At 32.2% G+C, this 21,568-nt stretch overlaps 1 protein-coding gene across 1 annotated transcript; it reads right to left on the reverse strand.

Annotated features, from left to right (window-relative positions):
* Positions 1-645: 645 nt before the first annotated feature.
* Positions 646-20,833, reverse strand: Sys1 (Sys1 golgi trafficking protein). Its single transcript, XM_035363248.2, has 3 exons — positions 20,406-20,833; positions 3,805-3,872; positions 646-1,208 (listed from the first exon to the last, which is right to left on the reverse strand). Exons 1-3 carry the CDS (start codon positions 20,565-20,567, stop codon positions 968-970), a joined length of 471 nt encoding a protein of 156 aa, XP_035219139.1. The 5' UTR covers positions 20,568-20,833; the 3' UTR covers positions 646-967.
* Between the last annotated feature and the right edge of the window lie 735 nt (positions 20,834-21,568).

The raw sequence follows: 21,568 nt of genomic DNA on the forward strand, positions 1-21,568 counted from the left end.
TTTATTTATATTAAAGTACATATAACTTTTTTTGTATTGCAAATAATTGAATTTTGTGTTTTGTATTGAATTCAGTAATAAATTCTCTTTAAAATGATATATACATGTTTGCATTTTGCAAAACGTAACATTTTCTATAAGCATACAAAGTTCAAAAACATTAAAATTTCCAAAACTGTCCACAATTTTGGCCACCACTGTATATTTATTAAATTTAGATTATTTTTCATTGTTTTGTAAGTTAAACAAGAAAAAATAGTACATAGTAATGTAGTAGGTGTTTCACACACAAGATTCTCAAAACTTTCAGTGTTTTATATGTATATATGTGTGTACGCATGCACATCTATCATTCTGCCAAATTTATTTTGGTATGAATACTTTTTTAAATATATGAAGCAAATATTAATTTATTGAACAAAATTTCAAACTTGAATAATAAAAAAATTTTAGTATCAAAAATTAATTAAAAGGTTTTGATATTATATTTATCCCACTTATAAAATATCTGCACACTGCTCTAATATAAAACTTCTAGTATATGTTTAGACTTTTAGAATTTATTACAAAATGTTCTAATTTGTACAAACTATGCAGTAAAAAAAAAAAAAAAAAAAAAAAAAAAAATTAAAATATAATGACAACTGAAAATCAAAAAATAACTTTTATTGGTTAATAACAAAATTACACATTTCCACATAAAAATAATATTTATTAACTATTTACAATATTTAAAATTGACTTTATAGAGCTAAACCGAATCTGAATAACTTAACAGACTGCCAATCATTTTTAAAAACAAACTGCTTTAAAATAAATTTATACATGCATATAAATAGTTATGCTATTTGGCTATACATCAAAAGTAAAAGGTTTCATTTTAATCTATGCAAAAAAAGTTTCAGTTTGCACCATATTTCAAAATAAAGTTTTACAGAAGCTATAGGCTTTAAATTTAGTTTCAGTGCTACAGGTCAGCCTTTGCTCCCATGCTTAAGGGTATAGCTTTCATTTCAGATCGCATACAAAGGAATTCCCCACACACGCACATGACAGTAACACACATAATATTCAAAAGCCACCAAGAAAATGTGGTGGGAAATGATGAACTATACCACCAACAAAAGATGAGATGAATTAAGTGAGCAGTTACAGTAAAATCTAGGCACAGCTTTGTTCTTTGAACAAAATACCATAAAGCAAGTGACCTATAAAAAAATCAATCATTTAATACACATACATAATGAATAATAAACAATACATCACAAGAAATTTTCAAGGCATAAATTAAAGTTTTCCAGCCACTCGTTTAACTAAGCTTCTTTAAATACCTGTTCTTTGACAGCAATACTCAACAACAGGAAAAAAAATCGCATTCCATTAGTGCAAGATCTCTATTATCCAATGACATAAAGCAGAATTTTCCAGCCCAGCTCTAGTAACTTCTGTGTTAGCTGCTCGAGCTACATGCAGTTTTTCATTGTCAGGCAGGAATTTAACAATACTATTGTTGCTTTCTACTGGTTCATAGATTTGGAGTAATTGATTATAATACTTGATGAAGAGCACCGATTTGGTCGATCACTCTCAGGCTAATAATCTCTGAACTCAAGACACTACTTTATTGCTGTACAGGCAGGGTATACATAGCTTTAGCACAGTTCGGTACTTTTCCGTTTTGCCGGCGCAAACGGTAAATCGCCAATAATGGTACAACTGATGCCAAACGGAATATCCTCGCTGGTAACCTTTTATGCCTCATTTTCAAAACAAGTCGTAGCCATTTCTTATCAGATTGATTGTCTTTCAATACTGGCATACAATTACATAGAATTTTTACAAGACATAGCTAAATGCTATTCCCTAAGACGATTCGCGGTAATTAAGTCAATTATGATGCAATCAACACAACCGCTGGCAAAAATATAGAAGAGGCAAAAATCAAGGATTAAATTCATCAGTTCTAATGAGAATACACTAGCAAAGTAAAGCACTGCGGTTTTACATAATTTCTGAGTAAGCTATTCGTACGAATTGAAATAATTCTTACATTTAAACTTGTATTCCAAATTAAGATTTAACTTGAAATTAATGCAGATAATTACTGAGAGAATTAGTAGTTTATGTGAGATGAGATCACTTGGGGTCACGTGATAAGAACCGGCGAATCAGGATGTTAAACCATGAAATAGTAAATTCTTTAATTAATGTCTTTTTACAAATTTATTGTCTTTATTTATTGGCTTTTTTCAAAATTTTAAACCATATTAAAATGTTTATGCCTTCAAAATGAAAAGTTCTTAGACCTAACATTTGTTAACATTTTTTACGTGTATACTGTATGTTGTCGCCAACAAAGTCTGCTTGGCGAGATTTGCGCCGGCGAAACGGAAAAGTACCCACAGTTCTTCAAGAATATTCCCAAGAAAACCTTTAAAAATGCATTCTAGAATGTTTTAAATTTGTCTATAACAAGTTGCCAAATGGACGATTTCATACTAAATAACATAATCTGGCAATCCTGTCTTTCCCTGTCACATTCTGGCTACTCTAAGCCCGCTGTTGACTCTTGCTGCTTAGCTGGCAGACTTCTTTCTCTGCTCCACTGCAAGAGCTTCGTTTTTGACCCACTTTGCAGGGAAGTTATCTTAATGCCCAGCCGTTGGACATTTTGCAACATTATGTTAAGTTGCATCTTCAGTGAATTTATCCACGAGATGCTATTGCGACATCACATGACATAACAATGTGGTGGTGAGGCTGGTGTCTTCCAGAAACAGTTCTTAAAGGATAATGCTGAGTTAATCCTATCCAACACATAATATCAATTCATGCAGATGAGTACTAGTTTCAGATAAGAGGACAAATTATCATTCACTATCCAAATTTACATGATCTTTATGTAAATATACAGTACCATTCTTTATTGCCATGTAATCACAGAATTGTTGTAATGGCAAAACTTACAAAAATGTGGCTTCTACATATTGATTACAGGTAGGCAACTAAACCAATTTCTGAAACTTGCTCAGCAAGCAAAGTGCATGCAGCATCTTAAAATTATAAAAGTGTTTTATACCTCCAAGATTTCTGCAAGCACATTAACAATGATGTATGAATTTACTACAATTGCTTGAATTTTCAAAGTCAAAACTGCCATTATAAAAATGCACATATTATTCAGCTTGTACTTTGTTCTTCCACAGTATTACATTAAAGGTAGCATCAATATGAAGTCTTAACCTGAAAGCAATAAGCTAGATTATCAGACCGTACCACAGACAGCCATGGAAAAAATGCTCACCTAAAAAAGGCATACTGAGTTCACGCTTAACATGTTAAATGTCATGTCAGTGACATGATACTTTACTTTCTCTTCAGACTGTATCAGCCAATAGGGAGTGACATTATACTATTTGTTCAGGCAAATCAGTCACTATTGACTGATGACACACAATTTAAAAAATTATGTTCTATTAACTTATATACATATCTCCAGACGATATTGTGGGTTAAACGGAAAGAAAAACAAAACAGGCTTGGCATTAAATATATTAAAAGTGTTTTTAAGAAACCTGAATGTACTTTCATGCAGCCTTATAGTTTTCTTTTGTCACATCTGAACACATTGAGTGTTCGGCTTCTCTTTTGCAAGCACCAAAAAGCGAGGCAAGAGCATAATGGAAAAATACCAAATTTTATACTGCAGAATATGAATTCTAATAAAATGCAAGACAATTATTCTGCAGAAAAGATTACATATTATTAACAAACAAAATAATAATAAATAAATAAACAACTTACCCGCATAAAGAATTTAGTAAAAATGATCCAGCAAGACAACGACCATGTAAATCTTTAACACTAATTTCCTGAAATAAAATCATATTAATATTTATAAATAGAGAAAACAATGACATATGTGCAAAATAAAAATATACAAATCAAAATTCTAACTAAATCTAACTTAAATCTGGAATAGATCCTTAACTATCTATTCTAATTTGGTAATTTGCCCTTTTCATCCTAAAAATAGTAACTAATTATGTTTTTCCGCTTCAATTTTTCATGATTTATGTTACATTCATCACCCCAACACTCAAAATTACATTTGTCTTTAAATAAAACACATAGCATTTTCTTTCAGTAATGCAAAATTGATAAATATGCTGTGGACTATTAATTTTGCAACTAAATTTAGTTAAAATTTGTGCAATTCGATTTTTGCTTTAAAAAAACATAAAAAGTGTCATTCAAAAAATGAAACTATAATATTTCAATATTTTTTAAATGGTTTTGCATTTATACATTTAATGAGTGCATTTAATATTATCTTAGTAATAATGCATGCTAGGATTATTAGGATAAACGTAAATAAATTATTATTAGTATTAAACATATATTAGTATAAATATTTTACAACTGTGAAGTAATTTACTCATTAATTAAAACACATTAAATATTTTATATACTCATTAATTAAAAAACTGCTAGTAGTTATTACTTAGAAATTTGAATATGTAATGCTGTTTCTATAAAAATGATCAAAAATTAAAACTTTATGGTATTAGATATTTACTTTTCAATTACAATGTAGAATCAGTTAAATAATAAGTTAAAAATTTTATTTAGAAACAGCAATTAGAATTTAATTTTACAATTATTATACTTTTGAAGTATTGTGAAAAATTTTGAATGTATAAATTATATAGAAATTGTATTTTGAGTATTAACATAGAAAACATTAAAAATTGTAATTTTCAATATTTTTATGATGAATTAAAAATATATTAATGATTTTAAGTCATTAAACAATTGTAATAAAATCAAATACAGGTAATGTAATTGAAAATTGAAATGTACACAAAAGAGAAATTTGAAATTAACCGTTTCGCATATAATGGATTATATATGTCCCATAGCAAACTCAAAAAATTCAAGAGGGAAGCATGTCTAATAACGGGGCTGTGGAGTCTGAATGGAGTTAGGCAGATTTTGGGGTAAAAGGAGTCTGAGCTGGAGTCGCTAAAAACACGTTGACTTCAAATCCGATTTTTGTTAGACAGTTTGAATTTGAAATAAAATTAAAGTGAATTGAAAAAAAAAAAAAAAAAAATAATGACACACTGAGTTACTATTTTTATTTATAGACGATATATTAATAAGTACTTAATTTCTATTTTATTGGCATATTAATAAATAAATATAAGGGAGGAGGATGGATGTGATATTTACCATTATTGGTTAAACTGATTCATTTATTTACTTCATTTAGTTACAAATCTCATTGGTAAACTTAGGTAAGCAGCAATAGCAGCATGGACTCCAAAAATTGATGTCATTCTTAGGAAGCAAGCAGAAAAAGGAGCAATTATTAGTCAAGCAATGCGGTGAGGAAGTATATATTTGATGACATAGAAGTTGTTAGAATTAAAAAAGTTTTTAGACGATGTAGACAACTCTAATGTTTCACTAACAGAAAGACTGTGGAATGATTTTGCCAGAATTGGAAATTGACATACAGGTTGTTAGAATAAAAAACTTTTTTTACAAGATTTTGATAACTCTAATGTTTCACTAACAGAAAGACTGTGGAATGATTTTATCAGAATTGGAAACTCTTCTTTCTACATCGTATAAAAGAAAATATCATACAAAAAGATTGGCGAGAACGGAAGAATGTGATGTTAGTTCTTTCTGAAATGGAAGGTTTATTGCAGAAGGAATCATTTCTTAAATGAAGAAAAGAGAAATAGCAAGATCTCATAGTTTACTAGACAATGAGATCTTGCTAGGTTCAATATATGTAGATCCAAAACACCGGATTTTGTTGGATAACAAACAAATTAAAAAGGCAAAGAAAGCCATCTATGAACTTTCATTAAGAATGAAATTAATCTTAGAACAACTGGAGTATTCAAATCAGGATAGTCAAACTGCAGACATAGCAACTGAGTCTCAATCATCCTCTTCCAGTGATTAATTAGATTTTGAGAAATATTTGGATAATATTGAAAAGGCTAAGGCAAAGTGAATGAAAATAAAAAACCAAGAAAGAGCCTTTGGATAAAAAATACAAGAAAAATTTCTACACGGAATTTGAAGAAATGGTGAAATATGATTGCTCTTGCAAGACACCCCTTTTAGAACTTATAAAAATCAATCCTGAAAAGTTAAAAGAAGTAATCATAACAGTAACAGCTCTTCCTCCTACTCAAGTCAGTGTGGAAAGACTCTTCTCAGCTCTGAAGTTGATTAAATCTGATACAATGATCCCCTAACAAAGGCCGAAGCTATACTGTTTCTTAGAAATTACTAATGCCAGTTTTTCTATTTCATAATAAATGCTAATTCATATAAATAACTTGCTATTCCATCAATTGCTTTTCTGTAGCATCTATTATTTCTTTTATATTAAAAAATAAGCTGTAACCCATGTGCATATGTTTGGAGTTGGAGTCTTTAAAATTCTAGGAGTCAGAGTCAGTCATTTTCCCTACTGACTCCACAGCCCTGTCTAATAAAGGCGTGAGTGTGTCCCAAAAGTATCGGACTTTGACTAAAGGTTTTCTGCCAATTTTGCCATGCACTCTCAATCAGTCTACATTCAGCAACAAAGCGAATGTTACCTAACCTATACCTGAGAGTCTATTTATTGTTTTTGACAATTGTTTTATCATAAATCAGTGGATAAAAGTGTGAATTACTTTATGGTATTGCAGACATATTTTATTCCCTTTTTTGCTGAAAATTTCAACATGGGACATATATGTCCCTCTCAAACTACCATTGGGATAAATGCATCCCAATCGGTTTTTGTTGTTTGTATGCTCACAAACTTGGTTTGTATTGTATATGTTTGCGAGCATACAAATAACAAAAATCATTTACATATATACATAAATATATACATTACATATTTTTGTTGTTTGTGTGTATATATGTAAACATATGTATGTTACATATATACATGCAAACATACATTACATATATACACACATTACATACATACATACATACAAACAACAAAAACCGTTTACATATATACATGTACATATTTTTTTTTTAGAAAGAGAAAGCTAGATGATAGAGAAGTACAACAGCTCGCTGATTGTTTTTGGGATGAGTCTGAAGACGATGCAGATCCATTTCAAGATAAATGATTCCGAATATGCTTCTTCCACCACAGAGATGACTTCAGAATCCAACATAGAGTTGATGGCAAAACCTAAGGGAACCTCGTGGGAATTACCAGTATTTGCTGGTTTAATTTTTTAATAAGTAAATTAAACCTGCAAATACTTGTTTATAATATTACGGATCTAACAATTTTGGAATTGCCCAAAGATGAAAAGTCTGTAATAGAATTTTTGCAAAAATGTCTGATGTGAACACAATGGCTTCCTTGTATGGTCTACAATGGTATAGCTAGGGTGGAGCAAAAGGGGACATCTGCTCCCCGGGAACAGCTTTCATGGGCATCAAATTGATGTTATGAAATTTTAGAATGAAACATTTTCCATTCTTGGCACATAAAAAGGGGCACAAAATCTTCAGTTGTCCCCATTCACTCAAAACCCTAGCTATGCTTTTGATGGCCTATTAAATACTTTTTTTTTTCACTTAAATGAAGTGAAAAAAAAGTATAATTCTGTAAGTGTATTTTCTAGAATTTCATTACAGATTCATACATTTCTAATTCAATCAATTCAGTTTTCCCTTCATGGCAAGGCAAAAATACATAAAGACTCAATCTTCATTAAAAATTCTAAAATACAGAAAAACCTAGAACACCTAATACAGTTAAAAAAGTTATTTTAAAAAAAATTTACAATTAGAGTTTCCATGCCAAAACAAACAGGTCAATGGGCTTTAAGACCAAATTTTCGGTGCACAACTTTCTGGGCAAAAAAATACTGAAAAAACAACAGGGCAAGTGGATGGATCTCCGAGAATTATACGCCCATTGCTCTGACTAGTATATTATGCAAAGTTATGGAAAACGTGGTCCAGAAATGATTGCTTTATCATCTTGACAACCACAACCTTTTGCCAAAGGAACAATATGAATTCAGAAGGGGTCACAGCACAACAGATCAGGTTCTCTACATCTGCCAGAAGATCAAAGATGTTCAAAACCTGCAACCGACAAAGTCATACAGTGGCTGCTTTTCTGGACTTGTCAAAAGCTTTTGACAGGGTCTGGAAACATTAATTGATTGTTAAACTATACAAGGATTTTGGTATTAGTGGAAAGACTTTATCTGGATCTATGTTTTTTAAGTAACAGACTTTTCAGAGTGAAACTCAATACTACCATGTCAAACAGCTTTGAGATGAGTCAGGGAGTACCTCAAGGTTCAGTGCTGAGCCCTACTCTTTTTTCCCTGTATTTGGCTGGTGTTGAAAAGGTAATACAGTCAAATACCGAAAATCCGCCGACCTGAAATCCGCGTTGCCTCTCAGAATATAAACATTCAGTTTATACGTTCCGGAAACCGCAACACGAGTACACGAGTACGAAATATTGAAGAAAAAATACTTACTGAATGATGACGTCATAATTACCGAATAATAATGAGTCAAAACAGAAATACGAAATTACTGACATAAAAAAGTTTAAAAAATAAGATAAGTTTTTTCCCTCTAATCTGCATTGAGGTAAAAAAAGCAGACGATTCACTCGACTCTTTGTTCAAGTTCACGATTCACGTTGTATTTTCTGAGCTTTGTTATTTCATTTCACGAGATTGTTTAGTGCTGCCCTTTTTTTATCCGGATATTTTGTGGATAAATTAAGAATATTTTTAATTTCAGCTCTTTTTAATACAATGACAAATAAGAAACGCACTCGCGATTTTACTACTTGCAAGGTTGAAAAACGTAAACACGTTGCATTGACGGTAAAGCAAAAAAAGCAAATTCTGCAAAAGATGGAAGCAGGTGCTACTCCTCGATTTATAGTAGAATGGTATGGAATTGCGACACGATTGTGTATGATATACGGAAAAACAAAGAAAAGCTGGTGATTCTAACACCGGAAATCTTTGCATGAGGCGAAATCGGCAAACCTCAATGCTGTGTACATATAATACAATGAATAATATAATCAATTTATATATGTAATAATAATTTTATGCTTATAATAAATTATTGCAATAATGTATATAATAAATTAAATGCATCTAATATACCTTATTTTGCACTTTTAGTCCAAATATTATGCTTTATCTTTTCTGTCCTGAAATACGCACAACCTCTGGTCCCAAGCTTTGCAGATTTCTGGAATTCTACTGTAACAGAGAGATGTGTGGTGGGCATATACACAAATGATAATGCTCTCTGGAGCTCTGGATCAGATGTGGATAAAATTGAGTCTAATATTAATTTTATCCTTGCAGACCTGTGGAGCTTTTACCAAAGATCATAAGCTGGCTTTTAATCCGTCTAAATCTATTGTCAACTTTTTTACTACTAAATAAGCAGCTGTATAATTATCAACCAAAATTTTTATGGCTGATATGCTTATCACATTTGAGAAGCAACCTAAATATCTTGATTTTACTCTAGATCCTAAATCCACTAGCAACAAGCATGTGGAGGCAATAGTGCTGAAGAGTAGGAAACGGCTTAGTATACTGAAATATATCTTGGGATGAGTTTGAGGTGCTAACGCAGAACTTTTAAGAGTTACCTATCTGGCTATTATCTGTCCCATCTTGGAATACAGCCTTGCTATATATTGCTGTGCATCTACAACTAACCCCCAAAAGTTGGAGAGAATGCAGCTTAGTGCCTCTTATGTTATACTGGCTTACGTAACAGCTGCACAAATAATATTGTGTTGTTTGAGGTGAACCTTCAGCCTATGAGTCTTGGAATGAATTTGAGCCTAGTGAACTATTACAACAAACTTTACAGCTATGGTTCCCAAAATAGTACCTCAGCTTTATTGCGGCGTTGGCATAATAATGAAAGACTTACGAAACACAGTCCATTTAGTCAGATTGAGCATAATAATTTACTTGACCCTACGGTAGAACAATGCTTCTTGAACTAATGCATTGACCCCTCAGTGGGTCTTCCAAGGGTCAGTTTTTATACTGAACTACTATCTAGGATCACAAAGAAAAATGACGCACTGATTTGCCTTCGAAAAATTGCCCTTGAAATCATAAATAACACCTTAAATGGCATTATGCTTATGTATATTGATGGTAGCAAAAATGAAGATTCCCACACTGGTAGTGGAGTACTTATGAAAGATCCCAATGGAACTGTCAAAATAAAGAAAAGAATTCCTGACTTAAGCTCAGTTTTTTAAAAGTGAACTCGTTGCTATCAATGCTGGACTGAGCTATATAATGTCTTTTTTTTTAGACCCTAAAGCCTGGATTATGACTGATAGTTGTAGTGCCATCCAACATTTGTCAAACTGGTGTAACATTGGTGACAAAATTGGAACTTCAATTCTCACTAAATTAAAACAAGTCTCATCCTCTTGTGATGTGCAAATTCAGTAGATCCCCTCAGATGCGGACATTTGGGAAATCAGGAGGCAGATATTCTAGACAAGAAGAGTGCTGGGTAGGCTCTGTTTACTTCTAATTGTCCGACTTACCATGAGCAGTATTCTGCCAGAAAACATACTGATAATGTTTTCTGCATAAACATAATTGATTGATAAAATGGCTTGTCCCTCCAGCACATTCTTGGTACTGTGTTGAATCCCCTGGTGGATCCCTCACTATGAATTGTGACAGATGCATCCAGAAAGCACTCTCCTGTTTTCTTACTGGCCATCTAAGAAGATTAGCCTTCCAAGGTGGTCGAAAACCCCACCTGATTAGTCCGAAATATAACAATGAGCAGGCTTCTCCAGCACATATTCTTAGGTGTCTGCATATAAACTGACTTAATTCTTTATTCTACTAAGAGTTTCAAATTTAAACAAATAGCAACCTCAAATGTTCCCAAATGGTCAAAAGTTTAAGGCTTAGCATTACTTAAACTTTTAAATTGTTAATTCTAGAATTTTTTCATGCAAATTAACAAAAGGCATAAAAAAAAACCTTAACCAGAACATAAGAACAACATAATTCAAATGTACAATTTGCCAACATGTAAGAATAAGAAACTGAGCTCACCAAGCCTGATAATAGAATTGGGTATATATATATATATATATATATATACAGTCAAAAGTTGTTAATCCGGACTCGTCGGGACTTTGGCGATTCCGGATTAGGGGTTTTTCCGGATTATAGATCATCAGTTTAAATCTGGTAAGATGGCACGCAGAAATTATAAAATTAAAAATATGAAACCGTAATTTATGAAATAAAGAACAATTATGATCTAAAGGGTATCGAAATTTACAAAAAAAAAAAAAAAAAAAAAAAAAAAAAAAAAAAAAAAAAAAAGCTTAAAATTTATTTGTTTACTTTATTAAACATTTCTTTCAATGTAAGTTGTTTAAGTTGCTTAGTTTTATGTGATAATACTTTCTCTTTAATTCTATAAACAAATATAGGTACTTTTCCGTTTTGCCGGCGCAAGCGATAAAGTCGCCAATAATGGTACAACCGATGCCAAACGGAATATTCTCGCTGGTAACCTTTTACGCCTCATTCAGATAGTTCAGTTTTATGTCTAAAGCCATTTTCGGCAATTAAATCAATTAGGATGCAATCACAGCGCTTACCCGAAGCCGAAAATATAGAAAAGGTAAAGTCAAGGGTTAAATTCATCAATTCTAATGAGAATGCATTAGCGAAGTAAAGCACTGCAGTTTTACATAATTTCTGAGTAAGCTATTTGTACTAATTGAAGTATTTCTTGCATTTAAACTTGTGTTCCAAATTAAGATTTAACTTGAAATTAATGTAGATAATTACTGAGAGCATTATATTTTTGTAGAGTAGTATACGTGAGATGAGATCGCTTGGGGACACGTGATATGAACCGGCGAAACAGGATGTTGAACCATGAAAGCATAGTAAATTCTTAAATTAATGTCTTTTTATAAATTTATTGTCTTTATTTATTGGCTTTTTATAAAATTTTAAGCAATATTAAAATGTTTATACCTTCAAAAAAAGAATTCTTAGGACTTTTTAATATTTTTTGTGTGTATAATGTATGTTGTCGCCAATAAAGTCTGCTTAGCGAGATTTGCGCCGGCGAAACGGAAAAGTACCCAAATATAATTTCTTCTTCAGTTACAAAGTTCCGCTGTTCAAGTCCTATAATTGCTGTGTCGAGAGTACCGACTAATTTGTCAATCGAAATTTTTTCGTTTTCATTAATTCACTATCGGAAGCAAATTATAATGATGAGGAATTTGATTTAAATCATATCAAAGACGGAGTACATCGAGATGAAATACTACATTTAGTAAGGAATTATAAGCAAATAAAATAAAAACATCTGCCCTGAAGATAAGAATAGTGCTGACAGATCAGCTTCCAATTCATTGCACGCCGCGCCGTTTCCACCCCCCACCCCCGCTGAGCAGCGTGAAATTGATAAACAAATTTCGGAATGGTTAGAGAAACGAAGCTTTCGCTTTGTAGATACTTTACATATTAGTAAATATATATCCGAAATTCTATTTGACATAATCGAAAGTTTAAGCTTACTTTTATAAAATTGCTCTAACAGTCTGCAAAAAATAATAAGACGGATCCAATTCGAAGATTAAGGAACAACGCAATCTGCAACATTAACTGAATTAGATAAATTTAGCTTAGCTTATACCGTCTGTTATACATTAAACGGGCATGCGTCAACGTATTATGTGCATGCGCACATGCATATCCGCAGCCGTAAAGGTCTTACGCGCATGCGTCAACGCGATGCATGCACAGAAAGTTTGTAGCTTTGAGGTCCGGATTATAGATCATTCCGGATTATGGGTGTCCGAATTAACGACTTTTGACTGTATATATATTGTTGCGTACATACGGGTTTGTTTGAATTGAATGCACAAGTCAGATGGAAAATGAACAAAATTTATTATTATCATAACAAATAAAACAAAATTCTTCAATTTTCCTCAGATATTCACATAGTATTACAATACCTCACATTAGTTATCTTTTAACTACTCAAACGTTCAATAGAAGTTAATTTAAAACAGCTAAAGAAAGCTAATCTGCGAATTCGCTACAGTCAACAAAAGCAGTTTTCTAAACAAACTCTTAAAACAACAACTAAGAGGTTTTCATGCAGCTTACATATGTTTTTTTTTTTAATGCGTGAGAAATTTCTGGTATTTTCTCGAAATCAAAAAGAGATATTTATTTATTAAATGTTAAATGCATGCATTCTTGTATTTTTAATTTTCTGGCTTAGCTTTCTTTTCATATTCGGCACGGACTGCATTACACGGGGAATAAAACCATTTTATTTATAATTTTACTAACATTAACTATTTAAATACCAAATCCATAACACTGTCCCCTTCCAAAGGACTGCACGTCCCGGGCAGTACCATTCCTGGACAGGAAGCCAAACTTACAACTAAGGCATAAATGTAATAATAAACATTACATTACAATATCAAACAACATTAACAATAAATGCAATAACTAAAACAAATCAAATGCTATCAAATACTAAGTCAAATCAAATACAAGTCAAATCAAATACACATTTAGAAACAAAAAAGACCATGGTCTTGCAATATTTACAATTATTTACACTACATACTATAGCCATAGTAAAGAGCTAACCTGTCATAATGAACGAAGGTTCAGAGTTCGAAGACTTGCGGATCTGAACCACAACGTCATTCAGCCTGTTTAGGACTGTGTACAAACCATCCCAAGGTGACTGCAATTTCAGACAGAGTCCTTTTAATCAAATTGAGTTCCACAAACACACCTTATCTCCTTCGTTGAATCTGTGTCCAGTAGCTCTTGTGCTATATATGGTCTACACTTTCTCCGTCGCCAAGCTGACTCGCTTTCGTACGGAACGGTGCAACTTGTCACACCGGGCCTGGACATCTTGGATGTATTCCTCAGGCGATGAAGGTACATCCATAGGGCGACCAAATAGGTGGTCAAAAGGCAGACAAAGGTCTCGACCGAAAAGCATCTGGAATGGAGAATAACCGGCAGTCTGGTGTTTCTCTCCAACCCTAGTATGATTTTGGCAGCTTTCTGAGTAGGGTCTTTCACATGAGACGTCGGCATTTCCAGGTGCGGATCCCTTCTGAGGATGGATAGTCATGTCCTCAGATGCTGCAAGCAGTTTGTTGCTTTTGAAGTCTAAGAAAAAAATTGTACTTCTTAAAAAGTCCAATCTGAGTATGTATGGATCTGTAATATCCACCACACAAGCCATGTGATGGTAGGTGGCATTCCAAAGGTGATGTTCACATTTAACTTCCCAGCTATGTCGATCTTATCACCAGACGCAGTCTGAAGGGTATCCAAATAAGTTTATCTTTAAACTGTTGAGCTAAATCTCCTCGAATGATGGTAACATTAGCTCCTGTGTCAATGATCATATTGCAAGAAACTCCATCAATATGCCCATTGAGGACAGTCCGTTACTGTTGCCACTCACTGTAGAAATCTTGAGCACTTTCAAAAAAGATTTTTCATTATCTAGCAACCTCCGTTATCTAGTTCCTTGATTGTCCTAAATCCTTGATTGTTCTAAATTTGGTCATTAATTCATTTCACACATCGTTGCTGAGAAATGGTCTCAATTTCCATGCTCTGCAGTTCCGTCGCACGTGGCCTTCAGCTCCACAGTACCAGCACTTTGGTTTCTTGTCACTCCTTTTCCGTCCTATGGCATTTAATTGTCTGCTTAACTCGTCTCAATTATTTTCCATACTCTGGGGTTTTCTGCAGTTCCTCCATATGTGGCCTTCAACAAAATTGTTGCATGCGTACAGGTTCGTTTGAATTAAATGCACAAGTCCGATGAAAAATGAACAAAATTTGTTATTATCACAACAAATAAAACAAATTCTTCAATTTCGTCAGACATTTGCACAGTATTACAATATCTCACAGTAGTTACCTTTTAACTACTCAAACGTTCAACAGAAATTAATTCAAAACAAAGAAAGCTAATCTGGAAATTCGCTAGTCAACAAGAGCAGTTTTCTAAACAAACCCTTAAAACAACAACTGAGAGATTTTCATGCCACTTATATTAAGTTTTTGTTAAATGCGCCAGAATTTTCTGGTATTTTCTTGAAATCAAAGAGATATTTATTTATTAAATGTTAAATGCACGAGCTCTTGTATTTTTAATTTTCTGGCTTAGCTTTTTTTTCATATTCGTCACGCACTGCACTACACGGGGAATAAAACCATTTTATTTATAATTCTACTAACATTAATTATTAAAAACCCAAATCTGTAACACCATATACATATACTTTACTCTTGCTTCTTCCAACTACCTCTTTCTGCCATTTTTCGCAAATAGCTCCTCATAGAAAGAAGTCTTTAATTCAGGCATGTTTTTTAATTTCATCATTTCGTTGTTCTAAATTTTGGTCATAAACTGACCCAATTTGAATCATTTATTATCTTTATTACAAAAAATAGTTACTGTTACTTACTTTTTAAAGTTATAACTCTTCAGACTAAGAAGGATCACCCATAAAAAATTCATGAATATGTTGACTACTAGCAATTCACTATTTATTTTAATACTGTAAATTGGCCTTACCAGGCTTTTTTGTATAGTTTTTCTTGCACAAGTTTAGTATTTCTCATGTACTTGTTAACAGCAGATGCATCGGGAAATGAAACAGAGAAATTGAGACTTGGTTTTAATTAATATTTGAATCATTTTAATAAATTAAAAAAATCTTTAGGCCATCAATCTCAATTTGCTTCTTGTTTGACGAAACACGTTCTGGAATTAGCGGAGTTCGAAGCTCACCATGCATTTCCCTTGAAAAGACCATGGTGATCTTCAAATTGGGCTAATTTTCCATTTACCGTTGCTTTCGTATTGTTTTTTAACATATTTTTGTAGTATTTTTTCAAATATGTTTTGTGATAGTTTTAACTTTATTCTACATACATATTAACTTTTAAGTTTGAATCAATCTTTACTTTGTGTTTAAACTACTTTGCAAAGGAGCCACAGTGTCACTTTAGCTCATAGGCAATAGCCTGAAGAATTTACTTTTTAATATTATTTCAAATTTTGCAGCACAATGCACAAAATTCTAGACCTCACAGGTCCTTTTAAGTTTAGTTAGTTTGCCTTTCTTTCATTATAGATATGTATATATATATCGCTGATTTTTTTTAACGCCAAGATCAGCACCAATTTCCAGAAATCAAACACTTATACAAACTCAGTGTCCAAGTACACATTGGCCTATTTTAACTTGAAACAATCAGAGAATTACACCAACTAGGCATTGCTCACTAATTTAACTTTATCCATGTACACATACCGACCTACTTTAATTAAAAAAGTAATCAGAGAATTGCACAAATTAAGCATTGTGCACTAATTTAACTTTATCCATGTACACATCAACCTATTTTAACTTTTAAAAAAATCAGAAAATGGCCCAAACTAGGCATTGCGCACTAATTTCACTTTCTCCACGTACACATCGATCTATTTTCACTTAAACGAAATCAGAAAACGAAAACAAAGTTAAAACTATCATGTTAACCAGAAAAAAATTTGCCACTGTCTTAACACACAGACACGAACAAATAACCAAAAATACACAAACACAGAATAATGATTAACCAAAAATACATATTTCCTAACATAAAAACATTAAACAACAAATCTTTCAAGAAAAATTAAAACACAGACACCAATAAATAAATAAAACGTCATTACTTCAAAATTTCCTTTCTTCACGTGCATATGTTAATGCCTCCCACTAGCACCTCGTCCACGTAAGCAATTCAATTAAATATCTGGTCATTTTGGCTCATCCGCTCTTAATAGCAGATAAATAAATATAATAGCATCCAAGAAAGCCATAAATCCGTTCAGTCTATTTCTCCTCCCAGCACTAAGAAATTATAGTCATTACGGAATAATATACTCATTTATAACACTAAGCAAACTTACAGGTAACACATTCATAAAACAAGAGATATACTTCCTAACCATCACACACATACACCACAAGCCCTTACGAATTTACTGCAATTATGCAACCGATTACATCATAATAGAGTTTCCATACCATTAAAATACTCAGGCTACCATAAATGAAACAATTTCGTGATAATACAAGGGTTACCCTTCTCTCTAATCTAACAGAAAAAATAGTGCCAATTTCAATTGACCATGTGAAACTACCATTTATATGAACTACGAACATGGATATTTACTCTCTTGATACAGTACAACCTAGATCTGCAAATCACGCTAAACCAAATATTTCCCACACTCGTTCTGAGCAACATGCATTTTCCCAATTTTTATGTATCATCACCATGATACTGGAGGTAGAGTATGCGGCAGACAACACAAAAATAAGAAATTCATAGTAAAAATATATTTATGGGTGCCTTTGGCGGCACATGGATACCAATTTTGTGCATTTCTTTGACTTGTTATTTTGGCTTCGTGTAGCACCAATTTTTGCGCCAAAAATTGCTGGCGATTTTTAGCGGCACACGGATACCGAGTTTGTGCAATTCCTTGACTTGTTATTTTGGTTTTGTTTAGAAGGGATTTTGTGCAATTATTTGACTAATTATTTTGACTTTGTGTAACAGCGATTTTTGCCAATTAAACTGAAATTAGTTACCAAGTGTGACATGCAGTCAATATAACAGTGCAACGTACCACCGTCACCCCAATGCTATGCCACATCAAATGTTATTTGATATACCTCAAGGATAATAAATGAAATATCTTTATCTGATAAAATTCATATAAGATTTCAATGGAGAGCAAAATGATGGTTCAATATAAAGTATATAAATCTATGTGTATTCAAACATATGTAGAAACAATATACATATGGCTACTATGGTGTGTATACTCAAAAACATGCCGAAAATAAAGTAAATCTACTGAATAGATCTGACATACTTTGTAACACAAGGCCAGCCTGATTTAAATCAAATATGAAAATTATTGGCTCATTTTCTATAGCTTAACAAACTAAGCTTTACTTTTGTTATATGACAATTAAGAAATCATTCTTTAATATTATATCAAGAATTCACATTACATGAAAAACTGCAGATTGGATATAACACTGTTGTTTTGAAATCCTGGAAAAGGTCTAAATTTATAATAATACATTTAAATTTAATAATAATGCACTACAATCACTACATTTCTGAGAATAAATTGAGGACAATTTCAGCTAATGATAGAGAATTCATTTGCTTGAATTATAGAATGATTTCAAATAACCAACCATTTTTTTGCTTTAATACTACATGGCAATTTCATTTAACAGTTGTCACTATACTCTAGACAAAGGTAAACTCGAATGCAGGTGCAAGTGGTGTACATAATGGTACTTTTCCGTCTCACTGGCGCAAATTTCGCCAAGCAGATTTTATTGGCGACAACATACAGTATACACATAAAAAATGTTAACAAATGTTAGTTCTGAGAATTTTTTTATTTTGAAGGCATAAACATTTTAATATCATTTAAAATTTTGTAAAATGCCAATAAATTTATAAAAATATATTAAATTTAAAAATTTAATATGCCTTTCATGGTTCAATATCCAGATTCGACGGTTTATATCACGTGACCCAAGTGATCTCATCTCACGCAAACTACACTACAAAAATATAATTTTCTCAGTAATTATCTACATTAATTTCAAGTTAAATCTTAATTTGGAATACAAGTTTAAATGCAAGAATTATTTCAATTCGTATGAAACAGCTTACTCAGAAATTATGTAAAAAACCGCAGCGCTTTACTTTGCTAGTGCATCTCATTAGAATGGTTGAATTTAACACTTGACATTGCTTTTTCTATATTTTAGCCTTCTGGTGAGCAATGCGATTGCATCCTAATTGACTTAATTACCACGAATGGCCTTAGGGCATAAAACTGAACAATCTATTCTATTAAACTAGTATGCCGAACTCAAAAACTCAAAGATGAACAATCAATCTGATAAGAAATGGTTGCTACCTGTTTTTGAAAATGAGGCGCAAAAAGTTACCAGCGAGGATATTCCGGTTGGCATCAGTTGTACCATTACGGGTGACTTTTATCGCCTGCGCCGGCAAAACGGAAAAGTACCTACATAACAAATATATGTCATAAATATATTTGGTAAAAGTTTACAATTGGGTTCCCCTTGTTTTTTTGTGATTCTTTTTTGACGCTAAGATCCGTGACACGAAGGCACAAGATGGCCACTACACAAAACCAAAATAAGAAGTCAAAGAATTGCACAAATTCTGTACCCATGTACACATAGATTTGTTTTCACTTAAAAAAACATCCTAGAATTGCACAAACTAGGCATTGTGTACTGCCTTAAATTTGTCCATGTACACATCAATCTATTTTCATTTAAATAAAATCTGGAAGCTAAAACACAATCTATTTTCATTTAAATAAAATCTGGAAGCTAAAACACAATCTATTTTCATTTAAATAAAATCTGGAAGCTAAAACAAAGTTAAAACTATCATTGTAACCAGAAGTGAGGTTTCATCGCCAAAATTTAAAAAAAAAAAATTGTCGCTAATCGAAGGGGCACCATATTCTACAGTAGAGCAATATATTTTAGCAAAAAAGTATTTAAATTTCTGTTAATAAAAGATATCAATGAATTAATTTATCATTAAAGTTTATACAGACTGAATTAACTCCCATTTATACATTAGGTTAGATTATCTGAATATGACAAAGTAAAAGAGGGCATGGGGGAAAAAAAGGAAAACCAATTATGCAGCCAGCCTCTTCAAATAAGTTTGAACCCAAGTCAAATTACCAGAATACAACTATCTTAACCACTCAACAACTCCAATTTAGAGATCACATCAGAGTCAACCAATAAATTTTAATAATAAAGTAACTCCTCATAGTTGCAAGGAAAAACAAATGCCATACGTATTTGAGTCCTAATCTTCAGACACATGACAATGGGTTATTAAAAAAGCATGGATTTCAGAATATCCAGTTCATTCAATAGCAGAAACGTTAAGTTCTTATATACATGCGTAATTACAAAAGTAACCATTTTTTTCTGTAGATGACAAATAATTAGACGAAGTTCGTTAAGGTCTATTAATTTACATCCAGAACAAACTCATATTCTCTTAGTAAATTTATCTTATTTCTTATTTTCATGCCATTTTGCAATACAAGTTCACTGCTACAAAATGCCATTTAAACGAACCTATCAAGAAAACATATATAAATCTGTAAACTAATTTATAGTGATTACTTACTTTATGTAGAAAAATCTGGTCTAATGACTGACTGTAACCCGAAATGACATCAGTAAAAAATATCCACACTCCGAGGGAGACATAAAAAATCGCTTGAATTGTTATTATTTGGCTAATTATGAGAAAGGGATCCCATTGAGAATACCGAAAATGACCTCGCATATTTGTTCAGCTTAGTCAGCAGATAATTTCCATACAATAACTACACATAACAGAAAGACTCAAAATATTACTTCAAGCATAGTCAGTAACGGAACACTGACATTTGTTGCACCCGCTAAGTCTTTCTATTCCGATGGCGATGCTGCGTAAAGAAAAGCTGGGCGCAGTATGGAGCGTTATAGAATTAATTTGTTTGTAGTAGACAAGGAGGTTAGAATTAAGGCTCCTCTAAACCAGGCTGAATCACAAACGTTTCTCTCTTGGCGAGGGAGTGAACGCGCTGCCAATTTTGGCGCGTTTATCGCACACGCTGGCTGAATGTCTGCTGTTTTTTTAAAGATTTATTTTATAGACGCGCGGTATTCAGCGCATATAAACTTTTCGGATAATTTATTAATTCTCGAATAGTATATAGACGTTTTCACTTAAATAAAAATTTCGCGTATATTTTGTAAACATATTCAAAATAACTTATTCTTTAGATGTTTCAGTTTCGTTAGCAGACTATAATAAATAAGATATGAATAAAAACTTTCAATAGTGTCAAATGGGGAAATAGTTAAAGCGTAGAGTGTGCAAATAAATTTATCTTAATGACATTTTAACAAAAATTTCCATAAAAACACTGTAAATTCATACTAAAAAAATAATTTAAGAATATGTTGTCATTTAAGTCTGAGGTACATGGAAATAATTGTGCAAGATTCTGAAGAAACACTATCTTTTAAATGTGTGAAATATTTCATAACATATATGGAAGAAGAAAGTACAGCATTCTGTGTTTTGGATGCTTTTCATCAAATGTAATATAAATACGAACTAGAAACCGTAATAAAAAGTCCTTCCTCTTCAATCAGATCACCTTTGTGTTGCATTGTATTTGTAATACTTCTAAAAATCCAGTTTTTACCTAAATTAAAAAAACAGTTATTCTATAAAAGATAATAACTTTGAACTTATATAGAATGAATTTTGTAATTTGAGTTATGTTACAAAATAAT

The sequence above is a fragment of the Stegodyphus dumicola genome, chromosome 7 (genome assembly GCF_044657685.1).
Source record: "Stegodyphus dumicola isolate Sdum_Otavi_A_Nest chromosome 7, ASM4465768v1".
Lineage (NCBI taxonomy): Eukaryota > Metazoa > Arthropoda > Arachnida > Araneae > Eresidae > Stegodyphus > Stegodyphus dumicola.